Here is a 25,724-nt window from a genome sequence, read left to right as displayed (position 1 = left end):
TGTACTATGTCATGCAAAATAATTCATATTCATACTCATTAACCTTTTACATGTTTTATCAAAGCCAGAAACTTCAGTGTGTTTTATTGGGATTTTATGTGTTAGACCAACACAAAGTAGTGCATAATTGTGAGGTAGAAAAGAAACGATAAATGGTTTAAAATTTTCTTTAAATAGAAAAATCTGATAGTGTGGCATGTAATTATTTTAAGTCCCATTTACACTAAAACCCCTTTAATAAAGTCCAGAGTTACCAACTATCTTCCAAAGTCACTCACTAGTAAACAGAGCTCACCTCTATGTAGTTTGATCTCGGTATAAATCCAGGTAGTCTTTTAAGGAACATGTGATCAAACTGCATCACGATAAGCAAGGAACACAGTGACATGTTCGAGATGAATATTGGAGAAGTTTTAACAGGGTTAGGCTATGAAGCCATATCTCCAGCTTTGAACATCTCACAGTGCATTGTTCAAGGTTTGCAGAGTGTGGCAGCAGACCTAAGAAGATGGTGTTGTCACCCTAAATGGACAGGCCTGGCAAGTAGAGATCCATGGTGACTCCGGAGGAGCTGCAAGCATCCAAAGCTCAGGTGGGAGAACAACGTAACAATCATCTGGTGTGCACTAACACATCTAGCCCTAATGGCAAGATGGCAAGAAAGAAGACATGCAAAGTCCTGTGTGCTGTAAACCTTTTAGGCGATTCACCGCACAGGTGATCTGGTGTAAATTGACCACAATGTGACATTTTGGCTTTCATGCAAACCTCTGTATGTTGTGGAAAAACAACACTGCACATCTACATTAATACACCATCAACACAGGGAAACATAAAGGCAGCATGTTTCTGTGGGCATTGTTTTTTCAGCACGGACAGGGAAGCTGCACAAAATTAATGGGAAAATGTCAGCAGTAAATAGAAGAGAATTCTGCAAAAAAACCTGTGGAGGCTGCAAAAGACCAGGGTGGAGGTTTACCTGTTAGCAGGAAAACAACCCTAAGTATACAGCTAGAGCTATGATGGAATGTTTTAGATCAAAGCATTTTCATGTGTTAGAATGATCCATACATACATACAAATGTGTGCTGTACTTTTTGGCGTTTTTTATGGAAATATATTTTAAAAATCAAACATTCTTGCATCACTATGTTTTGGTCTATCACGTAAAATTCCAATAAGTGACATTGAAGTTTTGATTATAAAATGGAAAAAAGGGTTTTAAAAAAATTCTAGTGGTTCTAGTTCTATAATTTTTTTTATAGAGCACTGTGTTTGAGTAACATCAAAAGCAAGCATGGCCCTTTTTTTTTTTGGACATCTGTAAGTTTCAAATAAATGAGAGAATATGTTTTTTTGAAATACAAATCTAGCATTTTTTTAATTAGCTTTCCTAATGCAACTTTTGCTAAAAATAAAGAGCAAAGACCACTGGTTTATCCTGAGGATTTAAGTTTAATTATGACACCACATCAAAATAAAAGTTTCCAACAGATCTGGAATTTAATTCCATCCATATACATGCATAGCAACAACGTTTTAAGAAACATTTTCTCCCATAATAAGGACATTGGAATGATCATTTTACATCAGCATCCCCCACTGACCTCTCACCCAGCTTGTTCATCAGCAATAAACTTAATTCTGGTACAGCATTTTTTTTATTTTTATTTTTTTTATGGGGTAACAAATAATTATATGCACAGTCCCCATGTCATAATACTGCTTTCAGTAATGTTCCCTCATTTACAAAGTATTGCATCGAGAGCAAATTTCAAAAAGGGAGACCAAAGTGTATCATCAAACAGAAATACGAATACTATACAAGAATGTCGTCATCCTCATGAAAACATCCACATTTGAGTTGAACAAAAGAGACAAGGACAAACAGCCACATATGTATGCAAAGCCATGTATGTATGCCAAAATGTGAGATGCAGGGTTGCGCCTGGCAATCACCTCCAAATGGTGGTTTGGCGAGCAAGTCATTAGCAGTACTCTGCAGGAGACATTTTGAGCATACAGAAACTGGTACAGCAAATAAGAATACACAAGTGCCTCAGTAGCTATTTTTGACTCTAAAATGCATCTCGTTTTTGTATTGTTTATTGTTTCCTTGAGCCTACATTACAGTGTAAACAATATGTGTGCTACACAAGAATGACTATACAATAACATTACAAACAACTCTGATATAAATTTCATTTTGAATTTAAATTAAGGTCTACTACTCCTAATAATACTGATTGTAAAATAAATTAATGTGAATGTGGCACCAATATTATTCTTGATTCTCGTTTCTTTTCTTCTTTCTCTTTTTTTTAAACCAATGGTTTTGCATTTTTAAGTCTTAAAACGACGAAAAAGAAGAGGTTTCTGTTGATTGTCCACAAGCAGCGTTTAGCACTGCATGATGCACTATTCCAGACACAACAGTGTACCAAAAACAAAGGAGAAAAAAGGAGGAAAAGTCTGGTTTAAAGGTAAGGGAAGAACAAGTCTTGGTCTTTTCAACTTATTTTACATGCTCTGCTGCATGTGATGAACAGTAAAACTTCTTATGGGTAATAAAGTTTGATAGGTTGTTGAACTGGATGTCACACAGGCGGCAGTATTTGCCACTTCCGGAGCCGTTTACGCCTTTATTAGCTGCCGGCGCTGTGTCCTCGCTGGGGGACTTGGAGGATGGAGACATGTTCTCGTTGGAGTCGACCTGATTTTCGGCACCCCACGTGGGTGAAGGATTGGAAGGTTGGCTGTCTGACTGGGGCTGGTTCTCCTGTTGCAGCGGTGCCGTGCCTGACCGCTCCTCCGGCTTGTGCCCCCCATTGACGATGACCATGCCTCGGTTTTTGGGCAGGAGGGGAAGGGGTTCCTTGCCAGGATGTGGGCAGCCGTTTACTGTAGGCTGTGGAGCCTGCTCTCTGGTTCCTGTCTCTCCTCCTCCTCCGGTTCCTCCTCCACCATTGACACTCTGTTCCTGTTCGCCCACCTCTCCCTGCATCACTTGCCCCCCTGCCACATAATCTGTTGGCTTTATCCCAAAATACGGTGATATTTGCTCAGGACCTTTCACCTTCTTTATTGCTCCTGGATAAAGGCAGTGGGGCAGAAACATATTCTTGTTCTCATCTTTTGGTGGGATGAGCTGAGGCTCAGTAAAAGGCTTAAGTCCCGGCACAGGCGCCAGGTGAGGGGGGAACATGCCTCCATTCTGCACCACCACCTTCCCATTTCCGTTCTTCTCACATTTGCCAGGGCTCTTATCGTAACCGTCATCGGAGCTGTTATTTCCTTCACTCTTCACATCTGGGAACATAGCAGACTCCAAGGTGCCGCTCTCATTGTGTTGCTGCTGCTGCTGCTGTTGTTGCGCTGCAGCAGCAGCTGTGGCAGCAGCTGTCGCAGGGCAAAAGTTCTGTTTGTGTGCCAGGTAGTTCTCTACTTTGTTGAAACTTATCTTGCACACTGCACATTCGTGATAGTCCAAAAGTCTTTTGGGAGAGCTACAGGTCTTGTCAGGGACCGGTGAACATTTTTTGCTGAGATCAATGGGTGCGTCCAGCTCCTGCTGCTCTACGGTGTTGCATTTGGGAGGCAGAATAGGCTTGGTGACAGTCAGAGAGGCCTCAAGGTGTTTGGGTACCAAGCCGGGGAAGATATCACAGCGGGGGTGGAAGCGGTCTGCTAGGCTCTCCACGGCCTCCTGAGATGTACAAGGGTTCATTGGAGGAACTCCAAGAAAACCTGGCTGACCCATAGGGATCCTCTGGGGGTCCTGGTCAGGGAGACACATTTCATACATCTTCCTGCGCTTGCGGGTCCTCATGGTTCTTTGCATGGAGGGAACCTTGTTAGCGGACATCCGTTTCATTGGGGGATCATGACGTGTGGCACAGTAGTACTGCTTATGGACCATGTAAGTCTCGTGGCGGCTGAAGGTAATATTGCAAGCTTCACAGGTTGTCTTGTTGGGATCATTATCACTTTCCACTAAACCTATGCTGGGGCTTTTCCCTTCCAGCTGCTTCCCATTGAGCCGGTCCTCTGCGCCAGTTGGGGTTGACACCTTTTTCACCTGTCCTGCTAGATCCTTATCAGAGGCTTTGGCCCCTGCATTGATGATGTCCAACACACTGGAGTTCATACAAGCAGACTGCATGAGGTGGCCTTCGGCCTCTGTAGGGTGGCAGCCAGCCAGCATGCTAACAGAACTGTGACCGCTGTTGGGGCTTACTGCTTCCGGAACCTTATCAGAGAGGGCTGAAAAGTCCGGAGACTTTGTCATGTGCTGCCAGCGACTGTTGCAATAGTGCTTTTTATGGACCAAGTAGTTGTCCAGGTTGCTGAAGGTGATGTTGCATTCAAAGCAGGTGGCCCCTTTGGGCATCAGAGGGCTGTAGATGACAGGGGGGTAGCTGTTCCCACCATGGCGGAGTCTTCGATGGACTAGCTCTGACATTTTAGCCAGAATCTCTGAAGCCTGTGGGACTACTGAAATGTCCTGGGAGAAAGCAAACTGAGACAAGAAGGGGCCCATGGGAAATGTAGGCATGTTATGCTGTACAGGGGAGGAGGCCAGTCGGGGGCTAGAGGGCTCAGACTTGATCCTAGTGTAAGAAAAACTGGCTTTGCTGCCTGGGTGGGCCTCTCCCTTCTGAGCAGACAGCATGGGCTTCTTCTCAGCCTTGTCAGCTTCTCCGTCTGTGCCGGCCTCCTTGCTGAGGGCCCCTTTGGGACTTCCCATCAGAGCATCCTTTCTGTTGGCCAGTTCTGTGCGGCCCTGCTGCTGCTGCTGCTGGAGGCTTTCCTCGGGAACCCTGGGGGAATGCTCAGTGCCGTCGCTTTCCCTATGAAGTTTGCTGCCGTGCCCATGTAAGTCCTGATGCTGTAAGAGTTCCCTGTGGCTCTGGAAGCTGATATGGCAGTGATTGCATCTGAAGGCCGCCTGTGACAGGTGAGACATGATGTGATGCTGGAATGTAATAAGAGAATCTGCCGTGTAGTTACAGATTGTGCATTTCAAGCTGGTGCCAGGAGGGAGGCTCTCCTCCATTTTGACACCTGTGAGGGAGATAAAAGAGAGAAACGCTCAGAACCTTGTCTCCCACTTCTCCTTTAGAGTTAACTGCAGAAACCATCAAACACTTGTGCATTATGCCAAAAGCTTATTCCCAATCACTTCATTTTTATTTATTTATTTATTTTTTGCTCAAAGATAAACTGTCAACTGTGCTTGGTGACAGAAGGATATGTATATTTCTTGGAAGAAATGGCAGTCACTTTTTTCCTTATTCATGTTAAAATCCATCCAATAGTCAGAATTGTCAAAAGCCTCTTTATTTAAAAAATTTAAATATGTCTACAAAAGCTAATAACACAACAAAAGGTATATTTTTATGCTAAAACTCAATTGCCTTTGACAGTGCCATGAAAATGTATTCACCCCTTTCCAGATTTCTGCTGCTTTTGCTCTTATATCACACTTGAATATTTTCAAATCCTCAAACACTTCTAATCAGAAAAATAACCTGAGAAAATACAAAAAATTGTTTATAAATAATTTATCAAGAGATGAAAGCTATCTACACCAACTTGACCCTGTGTAAATCCATTACTATATCTCTTAGCCTACTTCATGTTGTCAGACAGGAAGTGGGATCTTAAGTATTTTTTTTATTTTACAGATCGGGCCAAAAATGTGATTAATCATAGATAATTTAAGATCTAAGGAGGGGGTTGTATAGCATTTGAATATTGCTACTATTCACTGATGTTAAATTTGTCTGGTGTTCATTGTGTGACAAAACAAGCAAAACCAAAGAAATAAAAAGGGAGCAAGTACTATTTCACAGCTCTGTATCTTTTGGACCCTTGACATTATCACTGACCGCTGTGTGAGGTGCTTAAATGCATTTCCAGGGCCCTGGCTCCAGAGAAGGTCTTGTTGCACTGAGGGAAGGGGCAGATACTGGGGGTCTGGTGGGGTCCATTGTCACCGTCCTCCACCACTGTCTCCGTTTCCCGCTGCCGCCCACTGCAGTAATACATAAGATGGGCCTGCAGATTCCTCTCGCTCCGAAACCAGATTCCACATGCTTTGCAAGGAAAAATGTCTTCTGAAAGGAGACAGAAAGGAACAAAGCGGGACGCTATATCAGGACACAAACACTTTCAAGTGTGAGTATGAAGATAAATAGCTTGCACATAAACGCTCCTCTTCTCCAGTTGTGACTCAAAGCTTGCATTAAAAGGCTTTTCCACCAAATCCTCGGCTGCAGCCTATCGCTATGCCGCTACCACGAGGTTGGTACACTTTCTCAAGGGCAAACAAGAACACTGGACCATCTGCTTACAGAAGCCTCCCTGTCGAGCTGAACCCAGATAGCCTTTGCTAAGTAAACAAACACACTATTTGCATGAGGCGAGTATTCTGCAATTAACACGTTCGCTTCGAGTCTGGGTGTGTTTATGTGAACCCAAAACTTGAAGGTCGACGGTTCTTATCTGCAGCGCAGAGACTCATCTGGGTTAATCTACACCCACCGGAGACAGCGCTTCTTGTTAAACAGGTGACTGAGTGGCACTTATGTGCAAGACTGGAAGGGAGAAAGAAAAGAAAGGTTCCTGCTCTATGTTTGTCTGTGTTTGGACACTTACTGTTGACGATGGCAGTGGGGAGGATGGAGGCCATGGCGGCCTGCTGGGGCAGGAGCTGGATGCTGTCGAGCAGGCGGGCTGGGTACATGCCCTCACTCAGAGACATTTGGTTCACAGCCTGCAGGCGTGAGTCGAAATCCACCGCAAACGCCACCAGCTCCTCGCCCTCCATCATATTCTTGGTGGTGGTGCACCAGAGCTGGCCACCTGGACAAAGCACAGATAGGTGTTTCAATGTCTGCAGAAGTCCTTGCACCACGTAAATATTACAAACTTTAGTTTTACGTGTCCTGGAGAAAAATGACACGTGAATGCCTCGGATGGTTATGAAACATTTTTCTAAGACCTAATAGTTTAGTCCAAAGCTCATTGCTAAAGAGCTGCAGAGTGGCCATATAACAGCTAGTAGACACTATCTACATGCCGACTGGTTGTTTGAGAGGAATGACAGGAGAAAAGTCTTCTGTCCCACAGACGTTAACATGTGGAGCTTGTTCAACTCTGCCGGGACTTTTAACTGGAACTGTGTGTTTTGGTCAAATGAGAGTAGGGTTTAGATTTTTAGTAGCAGATATTCTAGGTAGAACCAATGATGAATATGAGAAAATCATGCATGGTGGAGGATCTGTGATACTATGGTACCTGTTTTCTCTTTCAATAGACATGGGAACCTTGTTAAAATGCATGGCAGGATGGCAAACACCTGAAGATAAAAACTAAATTGGTGGACTCTACCAGGAGTATCAGTTACTATATCCCTAGTTGTATTGTGTATGTATGTTTATTCAGACATCTAACTCGGGCTAAAAAAAATATTCTGACACTTTGAAGGACCAGTAAGCCAACAGCACCTTAATAAATAATTGTCAGTTCACCAATAACTTGGCTTTTCTGATGTTTGCACAGTGAACATGGTAGCCTGACTGAAACTGTGCTAAACTGAATGTTTTTTACATGGTTTCTTTATGTTCTGCATTCAATTAACTAAATTATTCCTTAATTATGAACCTCTACCACAGTATCAAGTCAATTACAGCCACTAATAGGTTTTCTTCAAGGATTTCTCTGTATTTAGTGCCATACTTTTCCCATCTATTCTGACATGGGTCCTGTCCTGGCTAAAGAAAAGCTTTCTTTAAGCATGATGCTGTCACCACCATGTGTCACCAATAAAAACACAGGATTTTCAACAACATCAAAAAATTCAAGCTTGCTTAGTTTCTGACTTATCTCAGCTGACTCAATTGAGTCCTTCTGTAATACTGGACCCATTTTTCATTGTGAAGTCTGCCTCAGCTAGGGGAACACTGTTGCCCAGTGTGTTGTTGTCAGCTACAGTACTGAGACAGGTCCTTCACATTATTAGATTGTTGTGTTTAGGGATTAAACATTCCTCTGAAATCTTCTGAACGTATTCATTAAGTCAGAGACAGTGGGGGTGGGAGGGTAAAAGCAGAGAATGAAGGTTTTAGCTCAGATAAAAATTATCTCAGCACATGACAGGCTTTTCAGCTGCACTTCATTTTTACATTGAAGAGATTAAAGTTTTTAATATGACTATTTACAGAAATCTGGCTGTAGAGATAACAACAAACTATGATACGCTCCCGCTAAATGGCAGAATTAGGACATTGTTTCTGAGGGAGGCTGGACAATTAATTAGAGCTCGCTGTTGGTTTTCAAAGATGTGCAAACATACCGGCGGAGCATCCGGCTGAGAGGGGACGTGATGTGAGGTCTGGCTGGTGTGGAATAAAGAGAGTCCTCAGGAGAGGTGTAAAGGTGGGGGGGCTGCTAGTAGAGCCCCCACACATGTGCAGTGTTGATTACTCATGTTTGCACAAAATCTGTGAATCACCAGGTTCAAAACGGCTCTGCAGACTGGATGAAACGACCGACTGAATGGCTCAGTTATGGTTGAGGTCCAAACTCACCCTCCATTTCTGCTACCTGTATGACCCCTTCTCTTTTCCAATGGTTATAATCAGTCTGACAGAGGGAGGTATCCCAATCATTGTGGTTTTTAGTAAAACAATGACCATCAGTGGGACCCTTTGTGGTGTTCCTTGAGACGACATTGTTGTAAATAAGTGCCGTTTAACTAAATAATCTGAACTGAAACTATCTGTGTAGTGATGCTGCTATAGGCTTAGGCTGCTGGAGGACATAATGACCACTTTCACCCTCTTCGCTACATTCTCACACTACTCTACAATTTTGCATTATTTGCTGTTATTTCAGCTTTTAACCTTGTTCTCTCTTTTCTCTTCCTAGAAGCTACACCTGGCCTGGCTCTGTGTCTACCTGTGACACCTTTCTGGAGAGGGGAATCGTCCGAGCTTCTGCTGACAACAACTTAATGCTCAGCTTCTACAGATGATCCACATAGCCCTGTCTTTTAGTGTTTAACCCTTTCTCTCTCCTAGACATGGTGATTGACTGAGCTTAACTGTAACAAACTCTATGTGCTCTCTTTCAGACTCTAACCTTGAAAACTGGCTCAGAGTTTATTTGTTCTTTCTTTCTAGGTGAAACGACTAAAGGAGCTACATCCATCAACATTTACTTTTCCTTCACATAGAAAGTACTCCTGGATCAGTGCTTCTGTGTTCTTTTTGTGTCTCTGCTCTGTTCTCTCAAACTCCCAGTCGGTTGTGGCAGATGGCCGCTCACACTGAGCCTGGTTCTGCTGGAGGTTTCTTCCTGTTAAAAGGGAGTTTTTCCTCTCCACTGTCGCTACATGCATGCTCAGTATGAGGGATTGCTGCAAAGTCAATGCCAGTGACTGTCCACTGTCCCTACATGCTCATCCGGGAGGAGTGAATGCTGCAAGTCACTGACTGGATGCAATCTGCTGGGTTTCCTTAGATAGAAAAACTTTTTATCCAATTTGAATAAATAACTAACTCTGACTGCACTGTTCAATGGTTAGGACTAATTGGAATGTATGTACCTGACTGTTGTGAAGTGTCTTGAGACGACATGTGTTGTGAAATGGCGCTATATAAATAAACTGAATTGCATTGGAAAAAAATCCACATTTCTGTTACTGGGAAATGAAAACTATAGATGTATCGTGAGTGATCCAGGGTCTCTGAGGTAAATTACTCCTCTATATTAATTAAAATAGTATGCCTTAGATCTGTCGTCGATGCCCTGATTAAAACTTTCCCAGGACTTCGTCTTTGGTTGTGACTCACTGAAAATTAGAGCAGCACAAACATGTCAAGATCAGTGAAATTTGTGTGTACACTTCCTCCCTGCGAGTTGTGCGCACGCATGTCAGCGCCACTTGAAAGAACCTTGCCTATCTGTCGGCCAATCTGCTGTGGCGACACGAACACTTAAGGGCTCTCTGCTTCATTGTTTTTTGATTCTGTCATACCACACGCTGCCTGGAGAGACCCTTTGAATTTTTATCTCCTAATTAAAATAATAAAACTCCTCTCCACTGTCTGTCCAAGTCACAGTCAAGGTAGATACAAACTGCCGCTGACAATGGCGAGGAACATATCGCTGTACCAGCCATAAAAGTTGAGTCTCTCAGTGTGGTTCAGGTGCTCTTGCCTTACAAAGAGAATCAGGAACGAGGCCCTGATGCTCAGATACCAATCCGTCTTGTTTGGATCAATCTAAACCTGAGATACTGTCCTCAGCTGAAATAAAGCGAATCATGGGGTGTTTGATGAAAATGTTTGACTGCATTTTGACAAATACGAACTCCGAACGCTTCCCTCTGGCCAAGATTGCTACACCTCCATCTGCTGTGTGTGAGAAGGCTGGAAGAGAGTTTCAGGACTGTGTGTCCTAGTTTTACTGAGGCAGTGCTGAGCTTGTTACTGTGACTCATTTCAGGCTGCAGGAAAATTGTTTGAACCACACCGTTAGAGGCATCTAAATTAGAATTGGGAAACAATTGCTCAGGTTTGCAGGACTTTTTAATAAAATCTTTGCAGATTAAAGATGTCACTGTAACTACCTCTGCACATGTAAAAGACATCCAAATATAGGGGTGAACAGACATGGTGTACATTTTAGGGGATCAAATCTGAGGCACATGCCTCTTGAACATTTTAACGTTTTGTCGCATTTTCAACTGCAATCTTTAACGTATAGTATGGGAATTTTATGTGATAGACCAACACAAAGTAGTGCATAATGGTGAAGTGGAAGATAACGTTTTTCATTTTTTTTTAGCAAATAAAAATCTGAAAAGTGTGGCGTGCATTTTTATTTAGCCTGCCTGAGTCTGAACTTCCACCCCAGTCTCAAGTCTTTTTGCAGCCTCTGACAGGTTTTACTTCAGGGTTGTCCGGTCTTTAGCTCCATGTGTCATCCCATTACCTCTGACCAGCTTCCCTGTCTATGCTGAAGAAAAACATCCCCACAGCATGATGCTGCCACCAACAGTTGTGTTTTCTGAGGGATTTCTGTTTGAATTGCAAATGACTTTCTTTCAAAAAAGTCAGTGAGATGTTTTAAGCTTGGATTATTGTTTTATAACATAACCCTGCTTTAGACTCTTCCACAATGTTCTCCATGGCTTGTCTGCTGTGCTCCCTGGTATTCATGGTGGTGTTTGTTCTCTAATGTTCTCTAACAGACCTCTGCGGCCTTCACAAGGCAGCAGGATTCATAATGTGATTAAATGCCACACATTGACATTATTTTTTAATCAAGCAACTTCTGAAGGCAATGTGTTGCACTGGATTTTATTTAAGGGTATCAGAGTTGATAAAGACTATGCAAAGGCACGCCACAATTTGATGTTTATTCTTTAATCATTTTGAAAACCTCTTCATTCCAGATCACAATCTTGTGCTATCTCATTGTGGTCTATTACATAAAATCCTAATGAAATACAACGAGGTTTGTTGTTGTAACATGACATGAAATCTTGAATATGTATGAAAAATAAATACTTTTGCAAGGCATTGCATCAAGAAACAAAGCACTAAAAACTGCCAGAGCAGAAGCATCAACTGGGCAGCAGACAAAAACAAATGTTCCTTGAAGGAGTTCTTTAAAAAGATTTGTCATGGTTATTTGCCTCACACAGCATTTTCCTTACAGGTGATTAAATCTGAGAAATTTAGGTGAGCCACCTGTGACAAAGGCATGAATGAGGGACTGTGGGGGTTGAAAGGGGGGTCAAGAGTTAGAGCAAACAACCAACAGCATTAAGTTGAGAAACTGGGGAAAAGGCTGAAGGAAAGTGCAGCTTGTGATTTGCACTTGTTTGCCTGCTAACTGTCTGCAGTGTGAGCTGCCTTTGTGCAGTGGCCAATACTGTTGGAAAGAAGGCTATTGTCTAAATCCTCCTGCAGAGCACCTGATAAAAGAATAAAGAACTATGACATATTCTAAAAACAATGGAGGAATTAAGGGGAGACAATAGGCCAGCTGCCTCATTAAAACAATCAAAAACAGCATCCTGTATGTAGTCCAGATAATTAAAAACCATTGCTTCCGACCGTCTCTCAATACCATATCCACCAGCTCACTGAGGCCCTGAGACTCCTGGCTAAATGCCCTCTTCCCTTTCTCCTCTTTGATTAATGGTTCATTTGAACATGTAGCTGAAGATGAACATATGAAGGAATTCATGAAACAAAATTATAATGCAAACCCTTTCCCCCTCCATAAGCACTCATGAGCTAATCAAACGTCTCAGGATGAATCGGAGACACTGGGGGCGTGTGTCTCCTCCCCTTTGCCTAAAGCCCCGAGAGATTTCAAAGTGCAGGCATCACAGGGCATTTTTTAATTTTCTCACTTTAAATGACTTTATAAGAAAAGTGGATGTGTACAGTATCTGTGTTTGTACGGGGGAGGCAGGGAGAAGAGAGTATGAGATACTTGAGCACATTTTTTTTCTTACTTCCTGCAAACCGCTACCACCACCATATCTTAATGAAGCTGCAAACAAATCTCTTATGCCTCGTGCAAAAGCTGAGAGACAACAAAGCAGCAGAAATAACAGAAGGGCCCGGATAATTAAACTGGCCTGAAGACAGGTATTGAAATGTTGGTGTGTAAACAGCACAACTCTTTAATAGTTTAGCTGTAAAATGCGTAGTTAAGCACATCAGCACTTGCCTCTCCCATCTGTCCAAACACATTACGGTTGCTGAGGCCATTACGGCTCTGGAGTACAGTCTCACTGCACCACAGCCACATATTATAGGAGGGGTTGAATGGGGCTTCTGGGAGCACTAAAAGGGCCCCATTGGCATTATCTCAATGCATGAAGCACTATAACAACATTTTTTTGGAGGGTATTTAATATTACCCGTCAAAATGATTAACATTTTAATTAAGAACTTTAGTTTGTAAATGTAATTTTTTATAAATTCTAACAACAATTTCCACATAAACATTTAGACTGGAATTGAACTAAAGACTTTGGTTCAGTGTCCAGTAAGGAACAGTAAGGCTCATATGTTTTTATGGGTTGTATTATGAATGACTATATGAATTTAGTAAAGGACTGTCACAAGAGTTTTAGTTGAGAACGTTTCTGTCCTGGAGCAAGAATTTAAGTTTGTCCCCATTTACCTAGTTTAGCAACAATGCTGGTTCCATCTTCTCAACCCCTGAAACAGTTCTTGGCAGGGATCAGGAGATCTTAGATCTTGTAAGGAAACGTTTTACATGCATCTTGAAAAATAGATTTCATAAGTTTACCTCTTGGAGCATAATAAGATCTTGTGGAATACACAATATAAATACGTGCCAATATTTCTCATCAAAGTGAAAACTTTCTCACAAACCGCCATCTAGTTGCTGTTGTAGTCCAAGCTATTATTATGAGCCCCAGATATGGAGGCATGGTTCCCTGTTTAATTTTTGAAACTCTTATTTTGAAGTAAGAAAGGAAGCTGTGTTTTAGTTTGTCTGACAGAGTTGGTTTATAAAGCCTGCATCATCACCATTAAGAGCTTTTAGATTGTTTATGCAGCAGAATTTAAGATATTTTTTTGTGTCAGACAAGACAAACAATTTGTAAGGAATGTGAAAATACTGTTAGCTGCTAACAATGCTAAAGTTAGCATCTGTAGCTTCATATCAACGTTAGACTCTAGATCAAAATCTAAACTATGTTTAGATGACGGGCCAAACCTAAGCCTGATCATTCTACAATGTCCAGAGAACTTTAAAACACAGCTTTGAGATGCAAGACACCTTCATTCTATTTGTGAAACAGAAAAAGGGATATTTTCAAAGCTATTTATTTATTTGACGCACAATAGAATTAGCAAAATCAAATATAAATAAATGACAATATATGGACTGGACTACTGATTACAGATTTTTTAATAGCTTATAATTTGTAAAACATCTGCATTGTTTTATTGTTACATTCTTTTTTTATTTTTTATTTTTTATTATTAATTTATTAATTATTGTCTGAATGGAATTTATTAATTTTGTCTGGTTTTGTAGACAAACCAGACAAGCAAAATAATCATAATTATTGTGACTTCTGTATTACTGTTTTGGCTTGGACAATCTTGTAAAATAGATTTGTAGTCTCAAGGACTGTTTCCTGGTTAAATTAAGGTAAAATGAAACAAATAAATAGTATGAATTCTCAGTGTGGGGTCAGGTATTATACAGCACCACTGTGGATAAACCAGCTTGAGAGAAAGATGTGTTGGGTTTACTCATATAAAAGTGCTTTTGGCCATTTATGTTCTACTTTGAAAAAATGAAAGTTTTTAATATGTGATTCCAGATTCAGAGTGGAACTCAAATCTCTTTTGTGAAGTTGATTGTTAATGCAGAGACTTCTCTTTTTTTCCATTGCTACTTACATTTCTCATCTCTGTCTATTGGCTCTGCACTAACTGCTGGTCTTAATTGTGAAGTGAGGCCAGTGGTGCCTGAAGCCACAGAGAGGGTTGTAATTAAAGACCTCTACTCCTCTTGTCTTCAAATCAGCTCCGGCTCCTCCTGGTCAAATGGGAACAAGCCGCTCGCACATCCGAATATCAAGTAGCTGCACACCAGAAACAGTCGCCTCCCTTTTCTTAAACATAGCTTCATCACAGGAGGAATTCACAATATGACACAACCATGGCTTCCAATATGTGGGTCCACTGGTCATAATGTCTGTATCTCCACTTGACAGTGGACCGGACCGTGCAGTGACAAACACTAAACAAACCCTGCTCATGCACACAAGTAAATATTTGGATTATTTCTGGCTCATCAGAGATGAACACATTAGGATGACTCACAGCTGTACCAACCCAGAGCTGAGTTTAAAACCAGTGCAAGGATCACTCATAAGGTCAAATAAGCCAATTGTTATTATTGTTGATGGCAAACTAAAATAGAATTACTTGTGTTATTGCCACCCTCTTATGTTTTCTTTCAGCCACTAGGAGGTGCTGTTCTCTTGCTCAAGCTGCAGGCCGGTGGCTGCTCTGCTGTGATGATGCAGAGATGCCTCAGACATGCAAGGCAGCACAGAAGCCTGTCTGCATATACATCTTTGCAGCATGGTTCTGACTATTTTAGTCATGTGAGAAACAGATTTTTTGTAATTTTATTATTAATTTTGTTTTTCGTGGCATATGAACTAAAATTTAGTGATCGGATTTTGCTATTTTTGTTTTTCTTTTTTTTTTGACAGAGAAAGAGAAAAATATGGCATCCCAAAACCTTAAGTAAACTTGCTTCATCTTGCATTAAGCAACCCAACTACTCCCATCATTCCATATATCGCTCCTGTCAAACTAAAATATCCAGACTGATATTAGTATCAAGTGTTTTTTTGCAGATGCAATCAGTTATCCAGAGCTCGAGGCCTTGAGCGAATGGCACCCTGGTCAGAATGCACAAATTAAAGAGTCCTCCCAGGGGAGCCCGGCACAGTGCACGACATTCTCTGTCTCTTTCTCTCTCTCTCTACTGTATACATTCACAGGCAGTAGAACGCCAGCCATAACAACAATGTCATCCAGCCTCTTAATTAGGAACCATTTGAGGACATTAGAGCAAACAGTTCTGACCCATATGATACAGAGATGTGACTGAGTGAGCGTTTGGCATAAATTAAATGTTTTGCTTTAAAGTGGAAAAGCGTTTCTGTGGCTGCTCTCTGGTGCTTCTCGGTTGGGACGATAGCAACCGGCAGAGGGATGTTTGCCTGGTAATGGTGTTGTAATCATTTTATAGGGGGAGAAAATGGAAATGTGAATTAGCAGCTATTTTTGCTCTACTAGAATGCAATGAAAACCTGAGTATTTCAATTATAAATGTATTAATTTTAATTATATTCAGAGAATCAATCATTTATTAAGATTTTTTTAGATCTACAAAAATGAGAAGGTTTCCGTTTTTCTCAGACAAATTTGATGATATTAAACATTTTATAGTAAGCTGAAACAGTTTGGAGTTCTGTGCTGTCAGTTTAAAAAAAAAACAAGCCACATTCCTTCAGTACGAATCTGCTCTCCCTCATTAGACGTCAGCTCCTTCCTGTCTACACTGAAGTGGAGAAGACTATTAAAGCAGAGCCCTGACTGGCTCCCCTCTGCTCAGCTTTATTCTTTATTTGGACAGGTTTGTCCCACTGAGATCTCTATTAGCTCTCCCTCTCTGTGGGTAGTGCTGCCTGTGTCCTGGTTGTGGCCAGTCGACATGTGTTTACTGCGGCCCCCGCTGCGGCGGCAGGCTGGTCGGGGGCCCATTCTGACCAAGCCCTGCTAATGGGACCAGAAGACCCCTCGTTACAGGACAGCCCAGCTAAACCCCTTTACCCCTCCCCTTCTCCAGCTGTGGCCCCGTGGCCCGTGTCCCCCTTCCCATCATGTCTCGGCGGGAGCAGGTGAACGGCGCGAAGCCAATGGCGGTGAGCTCGGTTTTTCCTGGGAGAGCGAGGCTCCACTGCCACTCGCCTCAGTGGTTCCTCCAACATGGCTCCGGCCCTGCGCCACATGGGCTGGCTGGCCAGTCTGCGGGTGTGTGGGTGTATGAGAGTGTGTGTATTTGAGGAGGGGGGTGGATGGTGAATGCCAACTCTAATGCAAATGCTTGCCTTTTAAAACATGGAAGGCTCTCTCCTCCTCTGTCTCTCTTCTTTGGAAAGGTCTATTTTGGCCTTCTGGTGTTGGCAGTTATTTTTCTCTTCTCCAGAAAGACAGAGAGCCAAAAAGATGCACCTGTCGTTCATTTTGGAATTCAGCATTTATTGATTTGCTCTGTACACAATGAAGTTATGTGATCATTTTAGTAATTTTCACCATTTTGCCCCTTAACAGCTTCCATGCATTTTTATTTGGTATTCACAACACAGCAACACACACTGCAGTCAGTGGTGCACCATCTCAGCATGCCCTCTGTCTCTGCACTTCTGTACTCTACATATTGCTTAACGTACGTGCTAATTAAATTTTCAGTTACCTTGCGAGGGAAATAAATAATCTGCGGCTAAAAGGCTTAATTGCGTTTGTCACATTGTGCTTCGGCGGCTGGTGCATCGGGAGCACAGCCGCTGCCCTCGCTCATTGCCATTCTGTCGTCCTGGCAAGTCCCCACGCTGCCCCAGGTATCACCATGCAGCCATCTGGAGCCGACATCTGTCTCTCTATTGATCACAAGGGTTTAGCACTTGATCAAACAGACTGCGACAGGAAATTGCTCTTTTCCCCACAGAAAAGGCCAATCGCCTGCGTGAGGGTAATAGAGTGGAACTGAGATACAGCGGCTGCTGCGGTGGGGTGGTGGGCAGACGGGAAAGCGGGCACCGGCAGCCAGACGGGCATCGGCAACAGGGACGTCTCTAACCTCTCTGCTGATGCAACAGCAGGAACTCTTCAACAACATCTTCTGAAATCATGTTTTACAATCCTGCAGGTACAAGTATGTGCACACAAAGAAAATCATACAAGTCTAATTAAAAAGTTTTTTTTTTTTTCTCATTGCTGCAGAATTAATTATAAAAACCCATTCAGGTAACTCAGAAGTTTCCTCAAAGTGTAAAAAAAAATCCAAATGAATTAACCTACAAAGTGTGAATATGCCAGATGGTGAGAAATTAATGTTCTTCTTCAATAGAAAAAAAAGAAAAAATCTAAAAATAATTAACACCAGGCTTGTCAGTTTTCATAATAATTAAATTGTACAACATGGTGGAAACTCTAACAGTGTGAAAATATTTTATGTCTGGTTTAATATGTAAGTGAGCACCCGGGTGTAAGGTTTCAGTGGGAGGAAATCCCTGACAAGACTACAGTTGCTCAATGTATCCCCAGTGGAGTTCGACACACTATTAGAGCCTGAGGTGAACAGCTCCTGAATGTGTGTCACAGCGCGTTAGCCGAGGCTGTGGTCCACTTTAAAAAAAAAAAAATCCCCCTACTTTCTGCTCAGGCATGCTTTCGAGGCACTCGGTGCAACAACATGTTTAGCAAATATGGACAATTTGATACTGAAGGTGACATTTATTCCCCATTGTAGCAAAACATTTAATTGTTCCTGCAGAGCAAGATATGTTTCCCCTTGCCTACAGTGCTGGGATTGTCCTTTGGAATATGATGCAAATTTGGGATGAAGCAACTAATTCCTTCGTTGCACCCCTGCACCCCTACCCACCCCACCCCATCTCAATCCTCCGCCAGCCTCCATCTTCCTCCAGACACGAGGATTCTGATTAATCGTGTGACCGCCCCTCGTTTTGCATTTTACACAATCTCACGGAGCCACGGATGTGTGAGGTGTTTCGCCACTTTTGGCAAGCTGAAAAGATGTAGCCCAAGGAAGAACAAGTCGAAAGTATGAATGGGGGCCTGGTGAGGGAGGGGGGGCAGAGAAAAAAAAATATGACCAGGGGACGTGATAAAAAATTATCAGCCAGTGTGTTTTCCTGTTTGGTTTTAATCTACATTTAATTAAATTCTTATCTGCTGTGTGCTTATGGCTGCATTTGAATGGCGAGGCTGCATTCATTATGAATGGTAAAATTGAACTCAGTACATTGTGTGTGGCCCAATAAAGAAACAAGACTCTTATTGGAGTGCATGCACAAGCTCCGACAGACATGCGGAAAAAATAAGTCAATTAAGATCGCTCTTTAAATTACTGCTGTATCAAAACAAGGGGCGGGAGCACGCTCCATAATAGAATCCTGACAGGGAGAGAGAGCACAGCTCTATTTTTAATATACGTCCCAATTGAAACAGCCAATTGTATTAGCTTGCTTATAGAATAGTTGATGCACACTAGATTTACTGCTCTGTCAGGATAGTTCGTAACCGACAAAGGTGAAAAAAAAGTTGACTTCTATGAATCTAGAGGTCAAATGAAAAATGGCGCCAGCAGCATAATAAGAGCTCCTCATAAAGATTCTGCTTGTTATCTGAATATTAGAGGCCAGCAGCAAAGGTCAGTGACAGAATCTGTTTGACAATATGTGGACTGCAGCAGATACTGAAGAGTTAAACCCCAGCAAGGGGAGACAGAACAGGGGAAAGAGACGAATGTTCAGCTCTGAAATTATAATTCTATTGACAAAAAGAAATAGCTTATAACAGGCAGGCGGCACTTCATAAGCTAAGAACAATATCCCATCGGCAGCACCCAGAAACCGCAGAAAAGCTGATACTACAAAGTTGGGTCCCGTGAAAATCCCTAAATCTTCCCTTTTGCTTATTCCAAGCGAGCGTGGGGTAGGAGTGGGAACAGAGGGAAGCTCCGCGCTTCCTGCTCGTGTTTACAGAGCCGTCCTCATCTCTAGGCCCTGCTCATCCACGACGATGACACGCAGTGTCGACATGATTAGGGGGTCTGCCTTTGCATAGGGGCCCACGTGTGAGCACAAGGGGAGGGGGGTTTAAAGGAGGATCGGCAGATGAATGACTCTAGTGCATCGGAGAGGGATCACGACAGATAATCACGCCCGACTGCCACGCTGCAAGCTCTCAGATCCGGTCTTTAAAATAATGTTCGGAGTCAAGTCTCTCCAAAGCCCCCCCAACCCCTTTTTTCTTTTTCGCAGGTTATCTTCTGCGTTTTGTGTTTGCTGTTTAAATCTTAACAGGACGCAAGCAGCAAGGGAGAGCAAATATGTCTGGAGTCGGAGGAAGCCGAGTGGAAATGTTATTGCGAGGGGTTAAGATTAGCTGTGGCAGGGGATAGAGAGGAGGTGAAACTCCTCTCTATTTGAACAGCTTGAGAAAAACTTGGAATGTTTGAATTTAACCTTGGGAGGCCGGATTCCACTGGAAAATAAATCTGACCTCTTGTTACAGGTGACATCATTCAAAGGCATTTACTCAAACACAAGACAAACACCAAATCTTCTTAAGTACATTTAAATACAGAACACCACATACAGTCTGAAAAAAGAGTAGAACATAAATTCCAGTATCATAAATACTGCTATCACCTCCACAGAGCTGCCATAAAGTACGGCTGCTGTGTCTGGGACTATAAACCTCTGGCGTTACTCATCAGGAATAAACACACATGCACAATTTACTGCACTAGATTCCCCCTTTGTTTATCTTTTAAATAAGCACACTTTATCACCCTCCTGCATAAGCAAATTGCATGCAATGTGTGTTGTTTTAACATGAGATATGCTGTCCAGAAGATTCATTTCTCCCGACGAATTCAATTGTCTCGCCAATATCCTGCTGCCATAAGCATCAGGCCCCATCACCTGTTCGTTATCACCGGTCGTCCTGTTTGGGAGCTCTTGAAATGGTGCCACGGCACTGACTCTGCTAACAGCGGGGTCTCTGAACTTCTCACGGTTGATGGCGGCAGAGGGAAAATTACGCTAACAACTAATTAACATCATAAAGAGCGATTTAAACGGACGGACGACACCTGCAACCTTCATTTGCACACGCTAACACAGACTTACCTCTGTTTTTAGTTTTGCAGATAACACATGCATTCTTTTAGTCATTCTTTTTTTATTTTAGGCAGGCTTCAGATTTAGCTCTGCCATTCGTTCTTACTATGCACTGTAAAAGAATTAAAAAAGCTAAACGGGCCAAAATTAATTATTGTCAAAGCACAGCTGCCAGAATTACAGCAATACCACATTCCATTTCTAATTTATATTTGAATACAAAATTTTTTCCAGTCTGCATGACATGGACCTACAGTTACTGGTCCGGATAACAAAGTGCCGCCTGTCAGTCAGAGACACTTTACTGGCTGGCTGAACTAAGCTGGTTTAGACTGACAAGTCTTCAGCTGTGGCAGACTTGGCTTACGCTGGCAGGCCTTTGGAGTCTCTTCCCCTCTCTCCAGCTCCAAAACTCAGGGACTTTCGTTGGTGACTGCCCCCCAGTACAGGCAAGAGTCTGCTCCCTTCCCTTAAAGGAAGAGAGCAGATACTGTCCTGCCGCCTTACTTCGGCAGGACGGTAATGCACTCACACCTCATTACAGGGCCACATTACGGACTACAGCAGTAATACGGCTTTAATCTTCTCCAAATCGTTCTAAATGTCAAGCCGGGGCCAGGGACTTCCCACTCTGCTGCACCAATGGCTTAGCCTGCTGCTATCCCCCTCTTTTTCCGTATTAGCTATAGCCGGAGTATTACACTCACTGCCAGATCCCCTGAAACTTTCAACTCTTTTGTTCCAACATTCAATGCAACATTAACATACCCTTTGAAATTGTGTCTTCCACCCCCAGCCCCACACCCCTTCCCACCCCCCCAAAAAAAACCCAAACAGCAAAATATGAAAACAGTTAATACCCCCACCCGTAACTCCCCCTCTTCTTTTCCTCTGTGTCTCCTAATGAGACGCAACACCCCCGTCTCTCCACTGAAGGATCCAGACTTTCCGTGTGATAGAGAATGCGGCTGTTTATTAATAATGAATTTTGGATGTTTTGCGTGCGGAACGTTATCAGCGCACGCACAATTCCACCAATAGTTTGCCCTGATGGGGTAGCTGGGTTCCTCATTAGCAGAACATATTTAATCCAGAAGTTTCTTATCAAATGTCACACCTGCATCTCTAAATGGCATTTTCACATTCATTCGGCTGTATTTGGGAGATGAGGCTCCAAGGTGCTTTGCAGAGATTAAGAAGGAGAGAGAGTGCAAGCTTATTTTATCATTTAGCGGGTCTGGAAGGAATCCAAGGAGTTTTTGTCTTGTTGTTGTAATTAGAAAGCCTTTTAAGTGATAAGACCTGCATAGGAATATGAATATGAAGCGATCAGACCAGTAGTCAGATCCCCTCCTCACCAACCCACCCACCCTCCTCATCTTTCTTTCTGTGTCTCTCTTCCCTTCTCTCTTACTTAGCTCTTTTTTTTAATTGTTGAATGCTGAGTTTTTGTTCTATGTACAGCAAGGATTAACTCAGAGGCTTCAGAAGTTTTAATGAAAGACTTGAAAGTACACACTTTTTTCTTGTTTCTCACTGTGACAATGTTTCCTTTTTCCTGTGTGAGAGCAGGACTTGTTTTTCTTTTTATACCCAAGGCATAAAGGGTGGACATATTTGACCGGCAGGACTTTACAAAACACATATGGTCAGAACACAAAACCTATCCAACAATAAATGGATGCTTTAACAACTTATATGAAAGGGGTAGCTAAGAATTTCTGAAGCGAGGTTCTGTTAAAAGGTTATAGGTTTGTAATGCCCTACCTACAGTATAGCTTTTAGTATGAATCCAGATTAGTGGGTCTTGCAGGCTAAACCTAACCGCTAGTCTGAGAGAGGCTGAAACCAAAGCAGACTTTCACTGTCTTAAAGCAACTTCAGTGTTGATAACATTATAACAGCTACTTCATGAGCCTTCAAACCATCTTCATTTTCCATTTTGAGGATCCTTCTCTGTAATAAACACGAAATACATATGTTGGGTTCTCTAAAAAGTGTCTGCATAAATTGCAATGACATTTTTGAGACTGGAGTTGTTTTAAGACGTTAAAAGTTTGTTTTGTTCTTGGCCCTTCTTGGACTAGCTATTACCTAATCTGGAGTTAGACTAAATGAAGATATGAGGAGGGTCACCTGCTATTTCTGAATTTTGACTAGGTGAACTCAGAGCTAACAGTTAACAGTCAGAGAAGAGCCAACACCAAAGTGACTTCTGCAGTACTAAAACAACTTTCAGAACCTTTAAACTACTGAAATGTTTGCATTGGACCATTATTATTATTACATAATAATATTCACCCAAAGCTAGTGTGACAACAGTTTAAAGATTCATGAAATAGTATTTGCATGAAATGTTGAGTTATTTTAAGACACTAGAGGTCCACTTTGGTCTTGGTCCCTGTCAGACTATCTATTAGCCTCTGGGTCCAACTAATCTTAATCTACGAAGTACAATTATCTACCTGCTTGCCAACTTTTACTCCTTTTGGAGTGAGACTCAAGCTTTTCCTCTACCTCTCCATCTTTCACTCTGCCCTGGAAAATCTTACTCCAAATTGGGAAAGTACCTACCTTCATAGCGCACCACTTTTTTACTCTGTTTTTTGTGATTGGTCACTAAATAGAGTGACAAAATGTCTCAATAGACTTGTCACTTCTGTCTGTGTCCAATATTATGGACCAAAAGCTAATTTCACATTTTTTATATGGGCATATCTGACATTTTTAATACTAACTACACCCACTCCAAGATGCCCTTCAAAAGTTTGCAACCTTTAGTAAGGTATTACCTCTCTGAAACCTTTCAACATAACCTCAATTCAAAAATACTAAACTATCCATTTAAGAATAGAGCAAGAGTTGTAGTCGGAATACAATTTTTTTAGAATTTCTCTCTATCAGAAAAAGGGAAAAGAGAAGCTCGGATGTTAATTATTTTGCTGATCCAATGCTTCTCTCCCACAGTAGAAAAATGAGGCGGGTGGGTCTCTCAGTTGTGGCATTTAGTCCCTGTGTTTACCCAGAGAAGCTGCTGCTGCTAACCATCTGCCCAGAGATAAGTGCAAAACTGAGAAGTATTGATCCAGTAATAGTGGCTCACGCTTTGACTCTGACACTGTAACCCCACAGACATAATGTCATAGCCTCTTATCCTTTCCTCTTAACACGACCTGCCTATCTCCCACGAGCTGTCACCTCTAGTAATGCGCTGCTCAAAAGCTCCCCTAAATCACCAAAATCATTGCACTTTCAGACATTATTTATTTTCCCTCCACCTAAAAGTGAAGCATGATTTACAGGTTGGTAAAAGGTTGCATTTTTTCTCTGTTTCTTTTTTCTCTCTCCCCAACCCCCATCCCCTCGTACTGCTCCTCTTTCTCATGACCCACTGGACCTACTAGCGCTTTCCGTTGAGATAATTCTATTTCCGCCATTGTGAGAGCTGCTACTTTGCAATTACAGTTAGGTATGTGTAATTGTGTTGGCTTACAGCGCATGACAAATACAGTCGAGCTGGAGCCGGCACGCTGATCCCAGATGTATGCCGCTTTAGACATTTTCATTAATTGAAAGCGTCACCGTGTAACAGCACAGTATTACACTCTGGCAGGTATGAATGAAGTCTAATACAGCTTAATTACTCTGCAGCTAAATATGTTTTGTAGGGATTCCTTATTATCTGTAACCAATCACAAGTTTGAAGCAGTGGAGGGTGCGAGGAATAATTAGCGGGGGTATCAAGATCCAGAATTCTAATGGAAAAAATGCCAGAATGAGTACAAACATCTTTCTCACATTACAGGAGCCTGTAAACAATCAAACCCTTTTTTTGATCGATGTGTCTCAGAAGAGCAGCTTGGCCATCGTCAGAGGATGCCAGACTTTGACAATTATATGCAAATTCTGTTTATTATCTCGCAGGCAGCACAGATCCTGCCTTGTTTGGGCCCCGGTGCAGCCCACAGCAACTTCCAAGCAAGGTTATGCACGAGGGTTTCTAATTAGCTCTCAGAGGGCCCCGTTCAGAGCGCCACTCTCCACAATAGCCGTTAGGAAGTTGAACGCTAACTTGGAGGGCTCCATATGTTGCCCAGGAGGCCTGAGAGACACACTGATCCTGTGTTCACATTAGGAGACACCGTGTACACTCCTAAGAGAAGCCTTTCATTCTTTTGTGGATGGAGAGGCAGTAGTTGCCAAACCAATGAATGGAGCTCATCTCTTGTTCTGCTTTGTGTCTTTGGGCTGCCATTGGTTAAATTAAAGAATTTGATATATGAAGCCCGAGCTACATAAGAAACCGTTTTCAGTCCAACAAAGTCAAGCAGGAAATACGAGCAGAACTCCTATAGTTTGGTAAATGTGCAGGGATGACAGCAGTTTATTTTCTGGTCCCTGACAAAATCATTTGACCAAACTGAGGACCTGAAAAAAGGAATAACTCGTATTGTTGTGAAATATATTCATACCGCTTGAACTTTTCCTCAAATGATTACGTTGCAACAAAAATGTCAATATCTTTTATTGGGATTTTATATGATAGACCAACAAAGTAGTGCGTAGTTGTGAAGTTAGTGGAACAAAATACAAGGTTTTTAAGATTAAAAAACAAACAAACTGGAAAGTGAGGCGCGCACTTCTGTTCAGCAACCCTGACTCAAGACCTTGCATAGAGTTTTTTTTTTTTTTTTTTTGCGGCACTAGAGGCCTTTATTTTTCAATTTTTCCGACAGTAAACAGGAGGAGAGAGAGGGGGAAGACATTTGGGAAAGGTCTCCGGGTCTGTGACTTGAACCCTAGACGGCCGCTTTGAGGGCTGTAGCCTCTATACACGGGTTGTGTTCTTAACCCCTACACCACCAGCACCACGCCCCCTTGTATTGACTTTCACTAAAATATCAAGTGTTTCGGGTGTTTGTCTACTAGCGCTGCACATCTAGGGGCTGTACGTTTTGCATAATCTTCTTTGCAAAACACCTCAGTTTCAGTGAAATTGGATTGAGAGCTTCTGTGAAGGCCTGTTTTCAAGACTGGGCACAACTGGATTTAGCTCTGGTCTAACACACGAACACACTTTGATTTCCTTTGGCTTTATGTATAGGGTCATTGTCCTGCTTGTTGGGACCCACAGCCATGAGTTACAACAGGAAATACGGTACGGACTTTTCTGGAACTTTCAAAATAAATTGCA

The 25,724-nt window shown here is 42.3% G+C and overlaps 1 protein-coding gene across 2 annotated transcripts in view; it reads right to left on the bottom strand.

Moving 5' to 3' along the window:
* Positions 1-1,435: 1,435 nt before the first annotated feature.
* zfpm2a (zinc finger protein, FOG family member 2a) overlaps positions 1,436-25,724 on the bottom strand; it is a 160,444-nt gene continuing 136,155 nt past the window's right edge. For both annotated transcript variants that reach the window (XM_047360493.1, XM_047360494.1), the window contains exons 6-8: positions 6,661-6,867; positions 5,892-6,119; positions 1,436-5,064 (exon numbers count right to left, since the gene is read on the bottom strand). In XM_047360493.1, the coding sequence (XP_047216449.1) occupies positions 2,516-5,064; positions 5,892-6,119; positions 6,661-6,867 (2,984 nt within the window). In that variant the 3' untranslated portion in view covers positions 1,436-2,515. The remainder of the gene's footprint in view (positions 5,065-5,891; positions 6,120-6,660; positions 6,868-25,724) is intronic.

The sequence above is a fragment of the Girardinichthys multiradiatus genome, chromosome 3 (genome assembly GCF_021462225.1).
Source record: "Girardinichthys multiradiatus isolate DD_20200921_A chromosome 3, DD_fGirMul_XY1, whole genome shotgun sequence".
Classification (NCBI taxonomy): domain Eukaryota; kingdom Metazoa; phylum Chordata; class Actinopteri; order Cyprinodontiformes; family Goodeidae; genus Girardinichthys; species Girardinichthys multiradiatus.
The sequence above is the reverse complement of the archived record's forward strand: the minus strand, read 5'-3'. Positions and strand labels throughout refer to the sequence as shown.